This window comes from Seriola aureovittata, chromosome 3 (assembly GCF_021018895.1).
Source record: "Seriola aureovittata isolate HTS-2021-v1 ecotype China chromosome 3, ASM2101889v1, whole genome shotgun sequence".
Taxonomy (NCBI): domain Eukaryota; kingdom Metazoa; phylum Chordata; class Actinopteri; order Carangiformes; family Carangidae; genus Seriola; species Seriola aureovittata.
The window spans coordinates 13,274,128-13,290,515 of record NC_079366.1 but is presented as its reverse complement, the minus strand read 5'-3'; the positions used below and the strand labels follow the sequence as shown (position 1 = coordinate 13,290,515).

The 16,388-nt window shown below is 41.1% G+C and overlaps 1 protein-coding gene across 2 annotated transcripts in view; it reads left to right on the top strand.

Moving 5' to 3' along the window:
• The window catches only part of ube2o (ubiquitin-conjugating enzyme E2O), a 39,061-nt gene that overhangs the window by 3,596 nt on the left and 19,077 nt on the right, over nucleotides 1-16,388 (top strand). For both annotated transcript variants that reach the window (XM_056370370.1, XM_056370378.1), the window contains exon 2: nucleotides 16,075-16,134. In XM_056370370.1, coding sequence (XP_056226345.1) covers nucleotides 16,075-16,134 — 60 coding nt within the window. The remainder of the gene's footprint in view (nucleotides 1-16,074; nucleotides 16,135-16,388) is intronic.

Here is a 16,388-nt window from a genome sequence, read left to right as displayed (position 1 = left end):
CCCCACGTGGACTGCTAATGCTGTGTCATTACTAGTTTGTGTCCCTAAAGGATCTAGTGTGTGCTAGTGTGCAAGTGTATGGAGTTCACTCTGTGGTATTGTTTATGTAGTTTTGTTGTGGTGTCTGGGTGTGTACAACAATGTGATTTGTTGTATGCGTATCTGTGTACACCACATGTCATGGCTTCGTCTTAGATGTGAGAGCATGGTGAAGATCCTATCAATTATTCATCATTACTTCCTGCAGTATGCAAAGTTGCATATCTTCAACATGATATTTCTACCTAATTTTGAGTTGTATTTATTATGCAGGCGGCATCTCAGCTAAAATGTTTTCTTTCTCAGGAGTGATAAATGGAGAGAAAACTGATGCTTAAAATCTGCTTCACTTTCTCTAGAGATTAATAAAACCTTTTTTTTTTTTTTGGATTTTCACAGAGAAAGCTGGGATGTTGGTAGGACTTTAGCAGCAGTCATTAGGTGTAAATTATAAATGATTCAAGATGATTGGTTTAATATTCATAATTTCTTTCTTGCTTCGTCATATTGCGTGGAAATTGAGCCGAGTGAGTTCCTTTGCTGTTAACATTTTATCGTTTTACCTCATTTCATTTTCTTTGTCTTCTTGCTTAAAGAAGGAGGTGGCACCATACTGATTCATGAACAAACACGTTTAACCTTTGTTTTTCATAACAACCTGGAATGTGCACCAGTTTTATTACAAACAGAATTATACTAAACAGAGTAGCCAGCTTAAAGACGATGCATAATGCTATACTGATCCCCTCCACAGACCACTTGCATTATTTTTGGGCAAGCTGATACAAAAGCCGCATGACCAAATGTGGCTGTTGGTGAAGTTTATCTGCATCTTGCAGGCTCCATAAAAACATTTACATCAATTCAGCACATGGCTACAACACAGGACACACCCCCACTGGAGATGTCTGTGTTAGGAACTCGGACAACAACACAAAAGGCAGTGCAAATTATGCTAGTGTTGCACAATACTATATGTTGTGAAAAAATTGTAATGTAAAATCCCATGACAGTCTTCACTAAGTGAAAAATGTTGCTAAATAAGCAGTTACTTACGTAGAAGCAACTTCCTGTTTAAAGAAATGAAATACTGCCTTGGCAAGATGAGAGAATAATTATTCCCTATTTTTCAGTAAACATGTAGCTCACCACTGATTCTGAAAATGTTTTTGTAACAATCGAGGCCAATGGTGGCCATTTTAAATACCTTGCTATCACACTGGCTTTGCTCGCTGCATTAGCAATTTAATTTATATCAACAAGGGTAGACAAACTATACACTATAAACTACATCCCCATCTACAACACCCCTCTACAACAGTTTCAACACAAGAACGTGACAGCCTTCATATTCACTGTTATGTGTACAAGCAAGTGAATGTATATCAATATAATCAGAGTTATAATAAAGTTTATGTGTATAGCACCTTTCAAAAAGTACTCAACACATAATATTGCTAATCACACTTTGATAGAGGCTTTGAACTATATCGCTCACTCCAGCATCTGTGTAAGTACAATGTATTTAAGTTTCTTTTAAAGACTCCCCTTTATGTACAGAGACACGAGGGAAATTACAATTATACTGTTGTTTCTGTACATTTTGAGCTGTTGCATAATTAAACACACAGGCACACACAACACACACAATGTTGGTGTGTCATGTTGTTAGATAGAGCAAAGTACTGTACTGTCAGTGCACTGGCTGTTTGTAGTGAATTAACTGCAGAACTGCTTCCAAAATTAGATTTGCACAAGTTAACCACTTTGGATTAAGCTTAATGTAGCTGCTCCAGCTGTTGACTGTTGTCACTTTCTGGGTGAATCCTTAAATCTTTGTCACCGACTCTCAGCCTAGTTTGTATTAGCAACCTCCAAAGATGGGTAGGGTGAAGTTACACCAGAAGCCGCGAAACGGGAACATGTGTGCATCTCACTACTTCACTCTAACACACATTTTTTCTCCCTTCGAAAACTTGATTAGAATGAGAGATGGGGCTTCGATCTGCATCTCAGTGCAGGTATGAACAGGGATACATCAGTTATTGTCAGCTGCACTGCTTGCACTTTAACTGGTTTAGTGGTAAGTCAGTCAGGAACACGGTATGTACAGTCTGGTATTCTTGGAGTATACTGCTTTATTGTCTGATATTGGATGGTGTAGTCACTGTTTGTCCCCTTTTTTTTTTTTGGACACCGTATAACTGTCACCTTCAGTGATATGATTCTGTTGCAAAAGTACACAAGGCCAGATGCTCTGATCGGAGCTTTCTGTGTGTTTTTAATAAGACGGTAATAGATACATAATCCTGTAAGGACAAAGATAAGGACGCTGCCTCTGCATCGTCATTGATTGTGGAACAAGATAATTATTTTCCTCACTGATTTTAACTACTTACACTAGGTGCAAATTACTAGAAGGGCCAATGCTGTTCTTGACTCCACGGATCTCAATTTCCACCTTGTACTATAAAAGAACTACTAAAGAGTTAAGACATGAATTAAATAACTGCAGTATGTTTTATTGGATATATTTTGTAGGTCCTTCCAAGGATCATGTGAAGAAATGCCTAAAAGGTAAGAACAGATTCAACATCAGATGAGTAGACTAAAAGGACATTTGATTGCTAAAGGTATTGATGTAGAGGTGTTGAACTGTTCTTTAACATGCATCATGTGTAGCCCAGGATTTTTTGTGTTTCTGTGCATTGCAATGCTTTGGTTGCCATGGCACCCGATTTGATTTTTTTCCCCCGTCTTGTGGTTTTAGGTTCATTTTCATTGATTTCTTTTATTTATTTATTTATTTATACATTTTTTGGAAGGTAATGATTTTGCTAATAATATCATTTTTTAAATTTAAAATCTAAAACTTTTGTGATTTGAAGGATAACATGCAATTTTTTTAACCCTCTGTAAGCATCAAAAACCAGAATACTGACTTTAACAATATGCTTTGTGTCAATGGCTTTTTTTGGGCCTGCTTCAGTCTCCAGTCAGCATTACCAAACGCAGAGAGCCCTGTTGCTGCAGCACAACCTTGAAATTTCCACGCACAGAAGTGCACTGCAGTAGGTACATAGTGGTGGGACGCACCAAGGGAGCAGCAGTGCAGCAAGTGCCTTAGATGTCTGGCTTTATCAGTCATTGGGTAGCGCAAACCCTCATCAACACGCTGCCAAGAACTCGTGTGTATGGTATGACGATGCGTCAATTCTCATTTGCTGAGCTGTTGAGGTGGATGTCGGGGCAGAGAGGTCGAGGTGAGCTGTGACGCCCTGGGAGCAACAGCTCTGTGACTGTTGGGGTGGAGCAGCTGGAGGGGTGGAGGAGGGGGCTGGTGTTGTAATAATGATGACAGGGAGGGTGCAGCAGGACAGACTACTGCTGACTCTCCTGCAGAGAGAGAGGGTGAAGAGCAAGTAGTAGAGGGGAAGAGGGACAAACAACTTTAAAGTGGATGGAAAAGATGGGAGAACAGGTGCTGAATACCAATGAAAAGTGTTACATGGGTGTCAAAACCGTAAGGAGAAAGTAAAATGAAATGAAACAGCAACAGTTTGGTACCAGATGGCTGTTATGATAATGTGTAGACTCTCAGTCCTTGAAATGCTAAGGTCCCACCTTCTGCTCTCTAATCCATTTCAATTTCCCAGCCCCTTGTGGCGTGCTGTCGTAGGATGAAATCATAGCTTTGCTGCTCTGCCCTGTTACAGTGCCCTCAAGTTTACAGTACTAAAGCTGCGCTTTCCCAAATACTGCCACCATCAGACTGATTTTATTTGTGTTTATTTAATTCCCATGGCTGCCTGCAGATTCTTGACCCCATTGTCAGTTTTGAAAAAAAACATGACTAGGCCAAAACCTAGTAGATGGCTGGGCCGCGTCGCAGGCCATTTGCATTCTGTCTGGTGTCAGCCGGTTTCAGCCCTTTTATCTGTTTGCATCTCTCCTACTCTCTGTGCTCACAGATACAGTATTTTAATATGGTTGAATTTCCAATAAAGTTCTGTCTCATGTCTTTCTAATTCTTTTGTCAGAAAACAGAACATGTATAAAATAGTGACTGTAACGCAGCCCAGTAAGACTACATGTTAACTTCCAAGCCATTTCCAGGCTGCTGCTGCTCAAATCCAGATTTTATAACCACAACATTGTCTGACTAAATCACCAAACACATAAGTTAAAGATAAAGACTGTGCTGTGATTTGTCACTCGGAGAAAATTAGAAGTGACAGAACACTAGGGTGTTTTAACTCCGTTCTCTTTATGGTCCACTTCAGCTCTGATGAAGCCTCAGTCCTCTTTCTGTTAACACTATAGTTCCTCTGGTGCTTCTGTTCGTAGTAGACAGTTGCCGTTTAATGTGTTTGTTCTGTATATGGAGAAGTACAGTAATTATTTCGTTGGAACAAACATCCTTGTCCAACAGTCTTGCTGCCGTTACAAGCAGCCATGGTTCCTTCTATATGTTTTTTCAAGCATCCAAGTGCAATAACATTTGATCTGTCTATGGCAGGGGTAAAATACAATGGCAAAAGTCAAAGCGAACCTGGAGTGCTTTATGTTCACAGTGCACAGGTTAAGCAGAGGCGGTCTCAGTGAACCGAACTGTTAACTTCAAAGGGTTAGGTTAGGGTTCACGTGTTGGCAACACTGAAGGCAGTAAAACACCACCCTAATAGAAACTGTTTACGCCAATTGATTTTTGAAAGAGCAACAGCCAATGGGGAACCTCCAACTCTGTCTCGTGGCATTTGGCTGATCAATGGTGGAATCAATCACTCAGTCAGTTACATTCGCGATTATAGGGCTGGCCCTGCTGTTGAGGTCCAGTCAAAGTGCTGATAGCCCCTATTTTGGTTTTAGAGACACCACCTGCTCAACCAGTCTGGTTTTAAAAGCAACCAGAGTGAGGGAAGCTTTTCTGTACAGCTCAGTAGACCAGACACAGTACAGCATATAGCCAAAGAAAAGATGAGGTTCTTTAAAAAGGTGACGTTGCAGAAGGTTTATATGTGTTGTTGTATGACTCCTACACCCCCCCCCTGTAACCTTAGCATGGAAATGCATGATGTCATACTTCACCTATCAATCTCTTTGGCGCTTGGCTTTATTTCCACTGGGGGAAAATCTTTGTGAAGTCAAACAGTTCTACATTTATTGCTTCTGTAAAAGTGAAAATGGTCATTCTGCACTGCGCATTGTTTGCAAAGGCAGTCAGTCACATTTCCTGACTTCAAGGTTCCCTGTTGATAATATTTTGGAAACTCTAAATTAAATACAAGTGGTAGGAAGAGAGAGAGAAAGAGCACTGCAGGTGCTTGATGCTCTGACGGCAGGGTGACTCCCATCTGTCAGCCTACACATGTCCATCCAACTGCAGATGTCTGGTCACAGCCTCATTGACCTACAGAATAGAAACATTTCTGTCCTACAAGGGTTGTCTGCTGAATTACATTCAAGTCGCTTCACTACACAGATTTCTTTCAGCATCCTCTGCTACCATGCATCTTCAGATTATGATCACAGAAATGGTTTTCACTCCTCCCCAGCCCTCGGCTCTTCCAAAAGCATTTTAGCTGCAAGATTACTAAGCACTTGGAAAGAGATCATCTTACTGCTAAAATGCTTCTAACACACAAGGCCAAAATTTGTTTTTGTAGAATTACTGATTCTTCTGCCACACAGTTGGAGGCATGGAGTTTGACCCAAAGAAGTATCTTTTTAAGAATAATATTACAAAGACTAAACTGAAATACCTTCTGACTCCAGTCATATATTCTCACCCTGATCAAGTTATAGATTAATGCTTTGTATGTGGTGTGAAGTGGCTACAGCAGTTCCCCACTGATCAGACTAGAGTGATTACATTAGTGATTTCTGTTTATTTAGTCTACACGTGCTAATTAACTCAGCCACCAAAGTATTTATCCTGTCAGATTCAATATCAACACTTTTATTTTTCAAATAATCGTACTGATCTTGTGTGTGCTTGTGTTAACCTGCCACATTGCATTTGATTAGAAATGATGATACACTAAGGTGCTTTTCGTGGAATTTGTTGGAATATGGCTTTTGAAGCTGATGATGTGCCTGACAGTCTGCACTGGATATTTCAAACTGCACATTCTGCTCCAAATTTGCAACATTGACACCCTCAGATGAGCTTATGATTGTTGATGCATTCTTCAGTGTTTGCTCAGGAGCCGTCTGCAGGTGCTCAAGGTAGGCTGGCAGACGTTGGTGTAATCTGGGACATCACGCCGTATCCAAGGCCCGCCCAACAGCTCTTTGGTGCGCCAGAGCCTTAGTTATGGTTTTGAGCAGGTGCCAGGCAGGCCCAGGAACACACACACACACACACACACACACACACACACACACACACACACAAACTGCCAAATGTACACCCTCCACAGGCGATGGGCATCAGGTTTTGTCACCAGCCATTGAGTTATTACTACATGCTTCCTCTAAAAACAAGAATAACGGCTCTACAGCAGCGCTGCACCTGGTGAACAACATTTATTCAAACTGCAAGCGTTTCATGGTTTTTTTTTTTTTCTCTGTATAATAAATAATGAAGCAAATTTGGTTTGTTATTGACTTTAAATCATGTTATTGAGCTGACCTGCTGTCTAGATCGAATTGTGTGAGAAAGTTGGCTAGCAAGAAAAGACAAAGTGAAACAGTTCTGATTGTTTCAGTTCACATGTTATTGATGGACCATCATTAATGTACTGGTTGCTTTAACCTTCGCTTTACATTTGATATGCTTTTTTTTTTGCATATTTAGATTTTTATTCTTTTTATTTAGATTTACATTGCCCAGTTTTTCGCCTCTGCTTCTCTAACAGACAGCAAACTCTATAGCTGCTAAATTTGAGGGTGACGCTGCACCTATGTCGTCATATTCCTCGTTGTCTTATACTTCAGTGTCCTCTCAGGAAGTTGAGATTGTGTTCCTGTCATCAGACAATGAGCCAGTGTGACAGAGGATGTCACCCTGAGATGAGATGATGAGCCTGCTCAGCAGGTGAAGGAAGATGCGCAATAGCAGAAAGAGGGGAGATGAAATACGTTTTTTAGCCTTTTAGCCTTCTCTCTTGGGGCTCAAGGCTTTTATACTGAAACTAACTTGTTGTCCAAGTGAGAAATGGGACAAGGTGTGAACCTGACGTGCTCTCTGTGCACTTGCCACCACATTTATCCTCTTTTTCCGTTATCCTCCTTCCCTTCTCAGCAATCCAGTCCAATTTTTCTCTATCCCTCCTCTTCTATCACATTACCATCACCTTCTTCCTTCTTTAATCCCCATTCTTCCCCCGTCCTTTCTGTCATATCACTTTTCGTCTCCTTCCATCCATTTTTCACACAACTTTAAGTCTTCAACCGTTAAGCGGTGTGTTCATGTCCTTCCTAAAAAAAGAATAGATTAATGGTATAGCATTCTGCATCTAAAAACCTCCTCCTTCACATGTCATTAAAGTAACCATGTCCAAGATGTGATGGTTTCAAGGTATTGTGATAAGTTACTTTTAAAATCATTAAATATAGCTGATTGTTATTTTTAGGTTGTTGACAGTGGGGTTTTTTCCGTGTTGTCTACCTGTGTTGTGTGACACACATCTGTGACACCATGTTGGACAATCCAACCCTGCTAATGCATTCCCACATGTATCACTTGTAATTACCACTTGGAGGATGATGTCAGCAGTTTGTATTTCCTGTAAATCTGATATGACTGGGACACAACAAAACATTTCTCTCCTCCTTTTCAACCCTCATCTTTTCCCCTCCCTAATGTGCTCCTCCCTTAACCTCAGTCTTCCCTTTTCCCTGTCCTTTCACTCCCCCTCCCTGCTCCATCTCCCCTCCCCCTGCTTCCCTGCTCCCTCGTCTTCCTCCCCCGCCAGCTCCACCTTTTCCTCCATCCTACCCTCTCTCCATCACTGCTGTGTTCACCTCAAACCTTCTCTTATTTCTCTTTTACCCTGTTTCGTCTTTCATCCTCTCCCAACCCATCCTGTAAACCAACTCCGCCTAACTGATGTCGTCCAGCTCCTGCCCTGAGATAATGGATCCCATATGATCCTTTATTTCTCTCTCTGTATAGACCACACACACACACACACACACACACACACACACACACACACACACACACACACACACACACACACACACACACACACACACACACACACGGGAATAGACGGACTCTGAATTGACTTGCTTAGCTGCTGGAGCCTGCACCCATCCCACCAGCCATCTTTCCTCCCATCTCTTCTCTCTCTCTCTCTCCCTCCCTCCCTCCCTCATCCTCTCATCCTCCCTTTTTCCTCTGCAGTGTTGGCCCTGCCCAGTGGGGAGACTGTCTGCTCTCTCTCTACCCCTTCTAACTTCCCCTCCTTTTTCTGTCTCACTATCTGCTGTGTTTGCTGCGCTCTTGTCTATTTCTGGCTCTTGCTTTTGCTTCGTTTCCTCACTCTCTCGATCTCTCTCTCCTGGGATCTGTCTCAATCTCCCACTTTTTGGGCTGCCTGTCGTCTCCTCTGTGCCTTGTGCACTGCTCATCTTCATTTCCTCCCCGTCACATGCTGTCTACCTCTCCCTGTACCCTCCTCCCCTGCGCACTTTTCCTCTCACTTTTTCCATCTATTTTGTTCATCTTCATGACTGACTCCCTTGAGTATCCTTCATCCCATCCTAAATGTCCTACTCTATTTCTCCATCTTCTCAGCCTCTTTGTGACCGCATCTTTTCCCCTCTGATTTCATATTGTTTGTTTATGCTCTTCCTCCTCCTCCTATTGTACAGTTCTCTTTGTCCTGCAGCCCTTATTGCCTTCCTCCCCTTCCTGTATCTTTTCTCCATTGGTCCTTTTTTGTTCTCTCAAACTACTCAGTAAGGAGACTGTTCTATGATAGATACTGTGTGTTATTAGTTCCCTCGTCTTTCCCCTGTGGCCTTGTGCCTGCTCTCATTTTAATAGAGCTGTGCACCCTTCCTGTGCGTCCCAATCAATAGCCTTCAGTCAGACAGCACTGTCCTGCAGCCGTGAGACGAAGGTATGAGGGTGTGAGGATTGATTGATGATTCAGTTGTTTATAGCCACATCAACCAAGACTTGATTTGGATTTAAGTTTTTGTTCCTCACATTTAAGGAAACACACCTATATCTCATTTTACTTTTATATAAATTTAGATGGCAGTGTACCAAGAAAGGATATAGGGCATATCTTTGTTTATTTATTTATTTATCCTACTGAAATAATCATTAAGGTTGCCATCTTTGCTTAGTCATTGTCTAGTGTGACAACCACACTCTCCATTTTGTTTAGGAAGTGCAGCAGTTCTCCTGGCGAGAGAGCAGGAGGTGGGTGCTTTAACATGAGCAAACCAATACACACACATGCCTTACAGGTTTGTTAATGAGTATTGTCTTTGTAGCTGTGTATATAGCCATATTTTTTGTGTTTAGGGCACAGTGAGCATACAGATAGACAGCAGAGAAGAGAATTGTTCTGCGGTGGTTTAGAAAGATTTCTTTGGATGCTGTGATACTTGTTTTACAGCCACCTTTCAAGTATACAAGGTGTGAGTGTTCAATCCTTGTGACAGATTTTGAGTGTATGACTTTAAGTAACCGGCTTGTCCCCATCATGTGGGCCTACAAAGGCTCTGGAGTGTTGGATGGGGGAGTAGAAACTGCTGCCATGGTGAGTTAAAATGGTTAGCGGCTTAACAACAGCATACATGTTGTTAAACATTTTCCTGTCATTACCTCCGTCACTGGTGTTGCACTCACTGCAGCAAGGTAGCATTCTTTTTTTGATTCTACTTGTTGGGTATTATTTCACCATGCTGTTAAAAAAGAAGGATATAAGCAATCAGTGTTTCCTGAATGAGTGAACCCCAGGAGTCTCGGGATTTGTATGTTTAAATTCAATCAGATTTAAATCTGTGTCTCTCCCCACTCTTCATAGAGATGAATGGGGAGCAAAATCTGGTGTCACTGCATAAGAGTCCTACAAAAACAAGCTAGTTTAGGATATTGCCCAGAAAAAATTGATTCTGTTCCCAAAGAATCAACAGGACTCAACAGAGTAAAGGGTGTGGATCTAGGAAGCCTCTCTTATAAGGCCTTGCATACAGTAAATGTCTGCTCTCCTCTTGGAAAACAATAACAAAATAATTATCAATTCCCCAAATCCCAAGTTGCGTAGCAGAACCACGATTTGCTGGAGGCTGAAGGCTGAGATGCAGGATGTAGTGCTGCATGATGACTGCACCTTTGTTATCACTGATCGATATTTAACAGCATCTGTGGGTGGAATTTCACTTATAAGATATACATAGAGTAGAGGGAAGTGTTTGTGTGTGTGTGTGTGTATGTGTGTGTGTGAGAGAAGAGAAATACAGTATGTGCACCCGTTACTATTGAATCCATTTGACTTCCTCTTGTGCTTGTGGATCAGATGGCTTGTTAGAATAGAAATGAGACAGAAGTCAGGACGAGAAAGCCTGGTGGTGTAAACTGACTGTCAGAGTGGAGAACAGGCGTGGCCCTGAGCTGCAGTCCTCTGCAGTGTCTCTTTCTCCCCCTCTTCTTCCTCCTTGTGCAGCACCTAAATAATGCTTGTGTTAATTAGGCCAGGAAGTCAAAGCAGTTACTGTCCCCTATCAATTCTTGTAATCAGCCCGGCCCCTTCTACCTTATCAGCCCCGATTGAGAAGTAGCAGAGGTTGTCTTCTATCTCCACCACACACACACACACACACACACACACACACACACACACACACACACACACACACACATCCATTCATGGAAATGGGCATGTCTTTTCCTTTTGTTGTCTGACTCCGTACCAACCACCACCTTAACTCCTCTCTTCTCGTCATCTACATGAGCCATAGCAACAGTCAGCTGCTTTGTTGTAACCTAGCTGCCTAGATATCTGATCATTTTGCAGTGCGCTCTTGCATTAATGCAGTGAGTATGTGTGACTGAGGATGCATGGCAAATCAGGATTTAAGTCCAGTTTTAATGAGGGCTATGCTCTGTATAGAGTATACTTGAGTCTGAAGCTGAAGATGTCGGTGAAGAAATGCATCTCTGCAGCTTTAGTGTGGGCATGTGTTGTTTTTGAGCGAACCTCATGTGTTTTAAGACACAGCTTTGGTTTCAAGGTGTCTCATTGAGATGTGTACTTAACATGAGTAACATAGAGAAGCCGCCCTGCCAGACGACAGGCATTTTCTTCATTTGCAGATTGTACAAAGTGATGACTTTCTCCCTTTCCTCTGATATCAAAGGCCTTTTCATAAATAAAAGGTCACCGGATTGCTCAGTGTTTTTCAGGTTTGACACTTAAAACACAGACATTTTAAATCTTTAGTACTTTTGTATTGACTGGACCCTGGACATCAGTATTCCCCTTACATTATGTTTTGGAATCAGAAACCTAGATAACCCCTTATCTTGGATAGATAATCCCTTATTGATAAGCCCAAATACCATAGCATGTAAACACCCCATGTAGGATTCTCATCGTTATCTACCATCGGGGCAGGTGCTTCCTCAGCTTCAGTTGGGTTAGTTACTTAAGTTTTGTGAAAAAAAATGTGAGGATATTGATTGTTTTTTTTTTATTTTTATTGTGGACGTCTTTCATTACTGATTATCAGATGACAAAGGCAAATCAAGCAGAGAAGTAAACACTTGATACGAACTAAACCAAGGTCTTCCTGGACTGCTAAGATTTGCCCGCCACCCATCCTCGCAAGTTGACAGTATTGGTACCATATATATTGGTTATATGACATATGAAACCCTGGTTGTCTGGATCCGTTTATTATTTACTATTATGAGACTGTCATTGGTTCACTGCAGTTCCAGGGTGGAAATACGTAGTCATGGTGTTGAATGCTTATTTAGCTCATGATATGTCTAGTAAAAATACGATATGGACATGATAACAAGATTAAAAAATTGATTTTTATCTGAGGGGTTCTTTAAGAGAGAGACAAACACAGTGATACATTTGTCAGTACAGCTTACAAGGAATAATATGACCACAAAAAACAGGGAGTTTCCTCCATCAGAAACCTGAATATTGTTAAAATAGTGATGAATAGCCAAGTTTCTAATGCTCCAAAGCAAATGACATATCCTTAATAGTATCAAAACAAGGGTAAGCCTAAACTGGGACACCTAAGGTACCATCTGTTCAAGCAGCATATACTCTCTATACATATATATACGTGTATACTGCTGTCATCCCAGAGAAATACCTCCTTACAATGGAAAAAAAACTGTAATAGATTGTGAATAGTTTCATATTGCTGTGATTTGTGAGATAGCAGTATTCTCCCTCCTCTCTTGTCTCCTCCTGGAGGGGAATCACTCCTGCTGCAGGGACATGCTACTCTGTAGCAGCCGAGTATAATTTACACGATACAATTGCAAGATATCTATCATTAAATTGGAAATTAAAATTACACATAATAAGCGTAAGGGTTATACCACTGCCAACCAGCCATTTCATAATAGCTGTAGACCAGCAGATTCACATATTGGTCACGATTTACACAGAGAGCAATGGTTCTGTTGTTGTCGTCAGTAGTCTGGGGTACAGTGTGTTCTCAGGTGTTGTAATGCTCTATCCTGCCCTCTCTTACTGTGGGGTAAGTGGCATTGATTTAAACATAGTGTTTTTGAACTGATGAGGAAATCTACTACTACAGTAGCGCACTGCAGCATGATGCACTGAAAGAATATTAATGACGTGAGCTCTGTGTGTGTGTGTGTGTGTGTGTGTGTGTATTTATCTAAAAATGTTTTGTACATGAAAAGGTTTAGACGAGGAGGAAGACAGGCGTGTGAGTGTATGTGAGAGAGAGAGAGTGTGTACTCTAACCCCCAGCAGTAGAGACATGAGGAGCAGACAGGCTGCTGTTTAATAGATTACAAGGGAACATGGCGACCCATCGATCGCACACACACACACACACACACACACACACACACACACACACACACAGACACACTGTCACTCAATGGCTCTTCCTCTCCCAGAATTCAGTGGAGTAGGATTACAATGGGACAAAGCAGAAACACTACACTGCCAAGGACCCAGTAGAGTGTATGTGTTTGTGCATGTGCACGGGTTTATGAGTCTGACTTTTGGGGACAAATTTCAGACTAAAGACCAGTTCATTGGGGACAGCTTGTCCAATTGGGGTCCCCACTTGGGGAAAAGCAGATTATTCGATCTGTGGTTAAGGTTAACAAACATGGGTCCCTGTGTGTCCAGACTGCTTTTTGAAGGTTAAGATTTGGTGTTAGGGTTCAGGTTAGAATTAGTTTTAGGTAAGAGGAAGGGTAGGTGTTAAAGTTAGGAATTCTGCTGTGATGGTTAAGGTTAGGTCCTCAGCAATGCACCCACCAAGTTTGAAGTCGATTGGATGAGTGTCTGTCTGTCTTTTTCTTCTCGACAACTTTGCAACCAGGCAGTTCTCAATTTATAGTTTACAGTTTAACTCTAAGCCCCAAAAATAAGTCCCACTTTAAATTTCCCTTCAGTAAAAGTGAAAAACACCCCTGCACTGTCTAGGTTACTGCTGGTCTATTGATTTACCATCTTCTGCCTATAGGACCTTCATCAGGTATAAGGACAAGCATCACAACAGTTCCACATAGAAATACAGTATATACATAGTTGCAAGGTAAATCAGCAAAGCTAAAATATCATGACACTGATCAAAGTGATGATAAAAAGACTAAAGGTACGCAAAGGGGCCAGTATTCATCATACACAGGATGCTTACAATTTTATCATGCATAAATAGAGCATTACAAAACATTCATATAACTGTCTACCGTCTACATAACTAGACTATGCGTCCTCTAAGCAGCGCTACTTCTTCGGGGCAGACTGGATGCTACAGTGACTCGCTATTGGAAAGATCATCAGGCCAGACCGTGGCTACCTGGTTAGCATGCTAACCTAAGTAGAAGAAAAGAAGTGATAGAAATAGAAGCAAAACAAGATTTAACATTGGTGTGGCTTTAATGCTGAACTCGCAACATTTCTTCTAGACAGCTGTTATTGGTCATGTGAGCTATGTAGCAACAGCAAAACTTTTAAAAAAAAATCCTTTAAATAATTTTATTGTGTTTGATGATTTAAGTTCAGTTCATCTGCAAACTTGCCTATCAAATACTTTTTTTTCTTAAAATGTATATTACAGGAGTGTGAGACACAGAGCAAGAACATTAAACACATAATTTTATATTCCTGTTCAATGAGTGATCTCTATGCTCCTATCACTATGTTGGCTTGTAAATTCTCTGGTATGATCATTACTTATGTTTATCTTGCGGAGCGGCAGTGTAGATAATGAAAACTGAAGGAATAAACATCAGCTACTTTCCTGAATAGTAAAGGGATGACATTGGTGTGAATGTTGGGTGAAACCCCACAACAAATATAAATACAAATATAAATATACATCACTACATTTTGCCTAATAGGATCTTTAGGGCCTCTATTGCACAATTTTGTTTCTGACTCAGTGTAAAGGAAGCAATGCTGTGGTGTGAAATTCTGTTGTAATTTCAAGTAGGTCAAGTACAGTACACTAAATGCATTACTGATGGGATTTAATATGCTGCTTCTTCTCTTTTAGTGATAACACAAATAAACGCAGAGATAAGCAGGATCACTGGGCTGGTTTATACTGTAATTGATGGTTTTAGATGCTAACTCATAGAGCTTATGTACGACATTATTCTTCACCTTGGAAATAGCAGGGGGTCTTTTTGTTGTCAGTTGTCATGAGCAAACTCCATCTGCTGATTAAGACTGTGAGATGAGGTTGAAAGTTTTGGAAAATGCTAGGATATAGACCTGGAGTTCATATGTCAAACTCTGGAAAAAAGCTACTAAGGTGAATGTTATAGATTTTTTTTGTCACATTAATTATTAATCTTTGTGCTTCATATCTTGCAGGTGCCCTTTCTTTGACTTGCGTCCAGTCTTTATATCCGCTTAATTATTTTCAATGAGAACACAAGGCTCCAGGTTCTGGCAGAAAAACAGGTTTTTTCAGGATTTTGCCAGAGCGCAGTGTGATACATCCAGGAAGACACTGCTTTGTTTACCTCCTGATTGTTGTAAAATCTTGCCTCATATTATAAACTGCTGTGCAGTGTTTTCCTATCTGATGAGCCTTCAAACTCACAGATGTGTAACTCTAACTGGGTTTCCTGGATTATATTTCATTGTTTTACCGATAACTCCTTTTTTTTCCTTTTTTTTTTTTTTAACTCAGGCCTGTTTTTAGTCTGAATGCTTGCTAACAGTGTGACACAGCAAAGCTTAGCTCACAGGAACAAGGTTTCCCTCTGGGACTTTAGCTTATGCCAAGTTTAGCCCAACAGCTGCTGTTCTGTGTACTCTGTCTCTCTCTGGGCTTGTAGTTCTTGATCAATACAGGTTTTGGTTTCATCCGTCCATTATTCTGTCTGTTCTGTAGTTGTAAACCACTTTGTTTTTCCAGATGCTATTTTTGTGTCCATGTTGATTAAATAATTGATAGTGAAAATGTGTGCATTGACACCATCAGTGTTCATGATACTGCTGGATTCTCAAACTGGGGGCTCATGCTGGCCAGCTCAGCGAAATGTGTCTCTCTGTTTAGACGACAAAACCATTTTATCTGCTCTCAGGGGGCGTTAAGGCTCTGCTGACTGTGCATGTTGCAGTCTTCATGGCTGTGAGCTGGGACAGAACGAGGGTGTGACAAATCATATCAGTCATATTGTCGTGGTCTAAGTGTAAATGGTTTATCAAATGGTCATTGATGTGCAGAGTTCTCCTCTGCAGTAAGGGTTATTATAAGAAAATGATGATCCAGTTTCAGTGACAGCAGCTTCTGTTGGTGTAAGATGTCTTAAAGGTGAGGGCACCCAGCTGTGTTGGCCACCATTTTCTAAACTTTTTTTTTCTCTGTCTTTTACAGCTGAAACTTGAAGATCGATCTATTGTCATCAGAGACATTGTGCGACGGAACAATTCAAATGTAAGTGAAGTCCTCAGTCTGCATCTTTTTTTGTTGTCTCTAACCTTCTCCCTTTTCACTTCACCTCCTTCATTTTGTCTTATTACTTCCAGCTCTTTTTCAATCAGCTCTCCCATTGTCAGTCATGTCACAGCTCACTGCTCCGTTCCTCTTGCTGCATCAGACATGACTGGAATATTATTGCAGGTCGACGCTAACACAGGACTAAAAGGAGGCTCTTTGTGTTGACACAGTGCAACAGCTCAATCTGAATA